Source organism: Tauraco erythrolophus, chromosome 3 (genome assembly GCF_009769465.1).
Source record: "Tauraco erythrolophus isolate bTauEry1 chromosome 3, bTauEry1.pri, whole genome shotgun sequence".
NCBI classification, from domain to species: Eukaryota; Metazoa; Chordata; class Aves; order Musophagiformes; family Musophagidae; genus Tauraco; species Tauraco erythrolophus.
Genome location: NC_141467.1, coordinates 34426338 through 34433221, shown reverse-complemented (window position 1 = coordinate 34433221; position 6884 = coordinate 34426338). Strand labels below are relative to the sequence as shown.

Genomic DNA, 6884 nt, shown 5'->3' with positions numbered 1-6884 from the left:
ACACATTTTAACGGACCGTCTTTGGAAGATTAATGCCTTTATAAACCGATAGATTGTCTCCGTCTCTTTTTAGCCAACAGAACGGAATTGCAGAACTTTCTTCTGCCAAGTCCAAGAGCTGCCATTTTTTTTTTTTTTTTCTACTAAGATTGTGCTTAATCTCACAGGGAAAAATCTTTCACAGTCATATATCCTCTGTGTTTATTCAAAGCGTAAATCGTTACAAATAATTATATTTCCTAATCTATTTTTTTATTCGACTTCGGTAGGAATTTAGTGCCAAAGCACTAAAGCTCTTGATTCAATTTAGGAACGGGTTTGGACAGCAAAGTTATACACTAGGGAACTGTGAGAAAACTTGTCCCTTTCATTTTCAAGAATGTTTTTTACAACGTAAGTGGAAGTCAGATCCATTTACGTTCGGAAAATGTATACTACAGAACACGTCTGATTCATCACAATTCAAAAAATACCTTTAATTTTACTAGTCAAGAGCCAACTTTGCTCAGCTTCTTGAATTTATGTGTATGAAAAGGGAAGTTTGCAGCTTGTTTTCGACAAAATAGCTACAAGAGTCATTAAAAGCTTGGATTTGGTATTTTAAGTTTCAGTTGCCCAAAGGCAAAAGACTTGTCTTTTTAGAAAGCAAATTATACATGTTTGAATAGATTTGTAACATATGTATAAGATCTGCAGCAACAGAATACATACCTGAAGAGAGCTCATAATTTCATTTAGTTTATTAGACAAAAATATATGATTTAGACAAGTTTTGCTGACGCGCTATTTACAATCTGAAATCACTCTATATACAGAAAAAAAAAGAAAACACAAACACATGGGAAACATTTACCAAACAAATAATCCAAGAATGGTTAGAATAACACGATCTGAAACGGTACAGTGAAGAAGGGGATCCATCTACAGATTTGTGTAATCGCTTTTATGGATTTGCACCACCTTATTGCAAAAAGAGATTGATGGGAGTCGTTTATATCGTTTCTTTTTTTGTTGTTATTTCTTTTTTTTTTTTTCTGTCCTTAATACCAGTCTCTGTAATATTTTTTCACCAAACCATTTAATCAAGCGGAAGGGAGAGCTGTTAAAATTCTTGGTGTTCCCTCTTGCTGAGCCAAAGAGCTGCAGGGTGGAAGGGAGGAAGAAAAAAAAAAAAAAAGTAACAATCTTTCATGAAAAAAAAAAAAAGAAGAGAAAATCCTTTCCTATAATTGCCTGTCTATTGCTATAGCATCTTAGTACTAGTTGATTGCACAGAAATCGTTGTTACTGGTGTAATTAACACAAGATCTTTGAGGTCTGTTAAGTTTCAGAAAAGTTACAGGCTGACTACGTACAATTGCAATTTAGCCTAACTTTGCAAAGATTACAACAACTTCTGTGTTGTTCTTATTATCTTGTTGTCTGCATTATTATGGTGATGATTAGGTGTTATAATTAGTCTTTATTATTCAAACACTCTGTTTCACATAAGTAACATTCCTGCAGTGAAAACAAACAAACAAACTCACTTGTCACGGACAGGCTGGAAGGGCGATTTTAGCGGCTGAGGTGGGGATTCAGTTCTTGGTACATTTTCTCTTTCTAGAAGGAAACAGAGGGGAAAAAAATACAAAAACAGGAGAATAATTTTAGAATAACAAGAATAAAAATCTGGACAATGTGCAGAGAACACACGTCCCTTTCACATTCTGGTTCCGACGTGTTTAGGGATGTGTGTGTGTGTGCGTACAGCACTATTCCCTATTTCAATATATTGCAGGAGTATGCAAGTTTTTCTTGTCACATTTTGGTCTGTTAGTGAAATTACTGGAAGACGAGGGTCAGGAAGGAAGGAAGGAAAGCAAAACTCAAAGAATATGTTTCACAGCACTTTTCCTACATTCTCATCTTATTTGATGGGTGCATAGAGTGAGAATGTAATAGCACATATGAAATGGGCTTAATGTATGCGATCAACATGCTCCAGGAAAAAAAATCAGCGCTGGGGTAAACTGTTACTCCGTTAAAAGCAATCGGTTGCACCAGGGCTGAACCTGACACCATTCCATTCCTCAAGGAGAAGTTCATGTGCATGTGTTGGGGGTGGAGGGAGAGGTGGGTGCCTGATGCATTCATTACCTATGTGTTTGGGACTGGTCCTCTCTGAAGGTTTTTCACTGCTTAGGGCTCCCAGAGTTGCTGTTAAAACAGAAGGCTGTTGCTGGGCCTGGAGGTGGTGATTGTGATGAGCCGCATGGTGGTGATTTACTCCCAAAAAGGACCTCACATTCAACAGGGAACTCTGAGTGAGGAAAGCCCCATTTGTCCAGTTGTGAAATTTGCCAATCTGGCATGTGTAGAGTCCATGGCTAGGAAGAAAAGCAGGGTGCTGGATCTGGGGAGAAGTGTGGTTAACCTGGGGAGGAGGGGGTGGAGGCGGAGAAGATTTCAGGGCACCATCAGGACTGGTTGCTGTCTCTGCCAAAGACCAAATCTTGGGTTTGCTGTGAGATGGCATCTGTAAATTGTTCTGTCCCCCGGGACTGATGATTCGCGTGCTGCTGTCAGAGGCCTCCTTCACCATGGCCAGCGTGTCTTTGGGTTTCAGCCCTTCAGACCCTGACAGTGCCAAATCCTTCTCTTTTTCCAAGTGCTTCTCTTCACTGCTTTCTCTCAGAAGCTCTGGCTTCTCCTCCTCTTCCTCGTTGCTCTGCTCCCCGTCGTTCTCGTCGATTTTATCTATGTCAATGCTCTCCAGGTCGATTTCCTCGTCGTCTTCGTTCTTCTCGGGGTCCCCCTCATTGTCACTCCCGAAGAGGTTTGCATCTTCTTGGTCTTTACTCCTGGAGCCCCAGGTCACCTTGTTCTCCTTCTTGAGGCGCCGGCGGGCATTGGCGAACCAGGTGGAGACCTGGGTGAGGGTCATCTTGGTGATGATGGCCAGCATGATCTTCTCGCCCTTGGTGGGGTAGGGGTTCTTGCGGTGCTCGTTGAGCCAGGCCTTGAGGGTGCTGGTGCTCTCCCGGGTGGCGTTTTTGGGCCGCCCCGGGTCCCCGTACTGGAACTGTCCGTAGGGATAATAGCCGGGGGCAGTATGGGCAGCGAAGGTAGCAGGGTGGACACCCGGATTATCTTTCAGCTCGTACTGGGAGCCCTGCAACACATCCAGACAAGCGGAGAGGAAAAAGCACATCAATTATCTCGTTAGCGTCTCTAACAGACCTGAATAGGCTACTCCGGGAGCCGGAACACGCCTCGGAGCGGTGCAAAGGGTCTTCACAGGCAAATTCGGCCCTCCCCGCTCCAGGCTCCTCGCGTTTAGATCAGACAGAGGTATTCCCAAATGATTCCCCCACCCCCACCCCCTTCTTGCAGGGAAAGGCGAATAGAGGGACTAAGCTGGGCTCTGCCAGGCGTTGCGCGTCTTTTCTCCGCAAACCAAACCAAACCGAACGAGAGAAAAGCAGCAACTTTGCGTTCGCCTCGGTGAGACAATTTATTGCGCCCTCGAAACCGCCAGGCAGAGAAAGCAGGTACTACTACACCACAGTCACAAACTCATGCCTGCCCACAGCGACGCATTTGTCTGCAAAATATCCAGGAGGATATTACTAATGCACGCGCAGCGTCCGTCTTTGGCCCCAGATCCGCCTTTAAAGGGAGCTGGCGTGAGACGAGACGGCGGAGATGGATGCACAACTTCACTGCGGAGACACTTGTAGTGCAAGAGATTTTCCACACGCAAGCCAAAACTTCCCCCCTCCCCCCCCCCCCCCCCCACCCCCCCCCAAATCATACACTCAGATTGTGGTGTAAAATATTAAACTTCTAACTGTTAGAAGAGCCTTTAAGCTCTGGAATGAAAACTGATCCACGCGCTGCAGAATATGGAGATGCAGACACTTTATCTCATAAGTTTCACTTTGATCTGGGCAGAGCAAACACAAATTGTTTACAAGCGTTTAGAGACGGTGATTTATTCGCAATCAATATTCTTTTTATCATCAGTAGTAAAACACAGCAAGTCAAATTATCCCATCAGGTGTTTTGCTAAATAACATTTTATCTTTCTAGCAACCTCATTAGGCCTCATTATTACCGCAAATTGTCCAGATATTACTTAATATTTTAGCTCGTGATTTACAAATGCTCAGAATTTCACTTTTTTTTTTTTTTTTTTTTTCCAAAATATCATGGCAAATCACTGTAGTAAAACACCAGGATACTTTGCGAGTAGGAAAGGGAACTGTTCCCAAATATCTAACATTTAAAGCCGTTTTCTTTTTTTCTTAGTTCTACTAGAATCTCGCTTTTTTTTCTTCTATTCCAGAAAGACGTTCTTAGTATTAGTCTTTCGAAATTTGTGTCAGCCTTTAAAAAAGAGCCTCTTCAAAAATGTCGGCGAAGAAACTAACCTAACTTTGTCAAACAGTTAAAAAGGAACAGGTATTTTCGTTTCAGAGACAAAGCTTAGACACAAAGAGAAGCCCGATGTAATTTTTGTGATGGGTTACAGAGTAGGCTTTCTGCACTCTCTTTATTCCGCTGTCTTTTGTTATTGTTGCTGAAATGATATTTTTGTGTGTGTGTGTAATCTCTGTTGGGAATTCTTTTGAAGAGCCACATGTAAATCAATCATTGCTCTGTCTCAACTTTTGCTGCATTTCCAAAATCAAGGTTAAAAAAAATAGGAAACGCGTGCTGTTAAAAGTGCCTTTGCAGGAAATGTTTGCAGCACAAAACGATCAGTTTTCGGATGCTGACCCTTGTTCAACGGTGTATCTACCTACTTGCCTACGTATATATTAAAACCTGTCACAAGTTATGTCTTGTATGCACCCAGTTTTAAATATTCACACTTTTATGTTTCTGGGGAGAGAGAAAAGAGGGGCATTTAGAATTTAAATGAACCTGTGTCTACTGCCGCCGAGAAATTTGGAGATACTGGCAACGAAAACGTTTCAACGACACCAGAGATGAAAAACAGTTAGTTAAAAAAAAAAACAACCCATACTTTTTAACTATTACGTTACAAAGAAAAGGAAAAAAAAAATCGAGGACAATCCGGGTGACGGCAATTTGTTTTAGAGTTAACGCCAATACGCCTTTCTGCTCCGATGCGTATAATGGGATGTAGATGCCCTCCTTCGCTTCATGCAAATCCGATCTATGATACTCGCCATGATGAGAGTGTGAAAAGTTCAGGGAACAGAACGGGCCATTTTTTAAGGTTTAAAGAAAATATTTTAAAACAAACAGGCGTACCGGCTACCGGCACTGCACTTTAGCCTTTCGGACGGAACCTGTCTATAGCTCGGCGGGAAAGAAAAGGACCAGGCGGAGAGAGGAGAGCGCTGGAAAGCCAATTGAAACAACAGGACCGACAGTATCACCCGTCAACAACAATATCGATAACAACAAGGAAAGGGGGAGGAAAAAAAAAAAAAAAAAGCCGAGTTGCTAGGGAAAGCCGACAACACGGAGGCAGGAGCCGCGCTCAGCGCTTTCACCGCCGAGAAGAAGAACTCGGAGGAGTTTTCCTTCCGTTTTCTCCGAGTTTTCTCCGCCCGGCTGGAGCGACGGGGGCAGACGGAGCCCGCCGCCCCCCGGCCCCGGCCCCTCTCTCCCTCGCAGACCCACCGGCGCACACGCTCCCCTCTCCGCCGCGGACCCCGCACCGGGCGGCAGCCGCCACCGCCACCGCGGCCGCCCCGCCGCCCCCCGCGCTCGGCTGCGCGGCCTCCGCCCGCCCCTGCCCCCGGGCTCCCCCTGCCTCCGCCGGCCGCGGCCGCGCTCCGCGGGCCCGGGAGGGGCGCGGGGGGCAGCGCGGCGCTCACTCACCATTTGGGAGAAGAGGCCGAGGTCGGCGGTGTAGGGCAGGAAGGCGCTGTAGTTGGGGGCGCTGTAGGGGCTGGCGTACATGCCCAGCACCGAGGTGACAGCGGCCGAGCCGCTGCCCAGCTCGGCGCCCGCCGGCCGGCCCGAAGCGGCAGCGGCGGCGGCGGCGGCTGCGGCGGCGGCGGCCAGCACCCCGGGCCGGTCGCTCCCGTACACCGCCTGGCTGGCGCTGAGATACTGCGGGTAGCCCAGCTGGGGGAAGGACATCTCCGGGGCGCGGGCACGGCGGCACTGGCGGCGGCGGCGGCAGAAGCGGCAGAAATATATTTAAAAAAAAAAAAAAAAGAGGGAAAAAAAAGGGGGGGGAGTGGGGGAAGGAATTATTAAAAAAAAAAAAAAAGGGGGAGGAGGGAGCCTGAACAGCCGGGGAGGGGAGCGGAACAAACCCGGGCTTCTCTGGATCTCTCTCTCTTTCTTTCTCTGTCTCTCTTTTTTTCCTTCCCCCCTCTCTCTTTACAGAAGTCAGGCAGGGCGAGAGAACAGAAATCGAGCCGGTAATTTTCTTTTTTCGTTCTGTTTTCTTTCTGTCAGAGATATATTGCAACCTAGGTGTGGAGGAGGAGGAGCGTGGAAGGATTCAGTGGGGTGTCTTTCCTCAAATCTCGGCTCTTCTGTGCTCCTAAATCCCTTAGATGTGATCTGATCAACAATTGAGCTCCAACTGATGTGTCTGCCCTTAGGTCCTAGGCTGATCTTTCAGATACAATTTGAAGTTGATGTTTTGATTGGCACCCACTTGAGCTGCAAGCTCCGCCCCCCGCCCCCCCCGTCCCCCCCACCGCCCCCCTCGGTGCAGCACGTGGTGCACAGCCCAGCCCGGGCCACTTTCCTCGGTGCCTGCGTGTGTGTGTGTGTGTGTGTGTGTGTGTGTGTGTGTGTGTGTCCGCGCAGCTGCTGTGCTGTGCTCTGTGTGTGTATTTAATGTTTAGCAATGGGCTCCTTTCAGAAAAGCCCCCACTGCTGTATGACAACCTGTCTACACGATT

At 46.7% G+C, this 6884-nt stretch overlaps 1 protein-coding gene across 1 annotated transcript; it reads right to left on the bottom strand.

Annotated features, from left to right (window-relative positions):
• Positions 1–1082: 1082 nt before the first annotated feature.
• On the bottom strand, positions 1083–6105 carry IRX1 (iroquois homeobox 1). Its single transcript, XM_086609134.1, has 4 exons — positions 5842–6105; positions 2140–3154; positions 1530–1602; positions 1083–1140 (listed from the first exon to the last, which is right to left on the bottom strand). Exons 1-4 carry the CDS (start codon positions 6103–6105, stop codon positions 1083–1085), a joined length of 1410 nt encoding a protein of 469 aa, XP_086465260.1.
• Positions 6106–6884: the final 779 nt, after the last annotated feature.

Coding starts and splice junctions, on each gene's coding strand:
- IRX1 (XM_086609134.1), bottom strand. CDS start 6,105: ATGTCCTTCCCCCAGCTGGGCTACCCGCAGTATCTCAGCGCCAGCCAG. Junction 3,155..5,841: donor TCGGCCTCTTCTCCCAAATG/GTGAGTGAGCGC, acceptor GATGTGTTGCAG/GGCTCCCAGTACGAGCTGAA. Junction 1,603..2,139: donor GACCAGTCCCAAACACATAG/GTAATGAATGCA, acceptor GTTTCCTTCTAG/AAAGAGAAAATGTACCAAGA.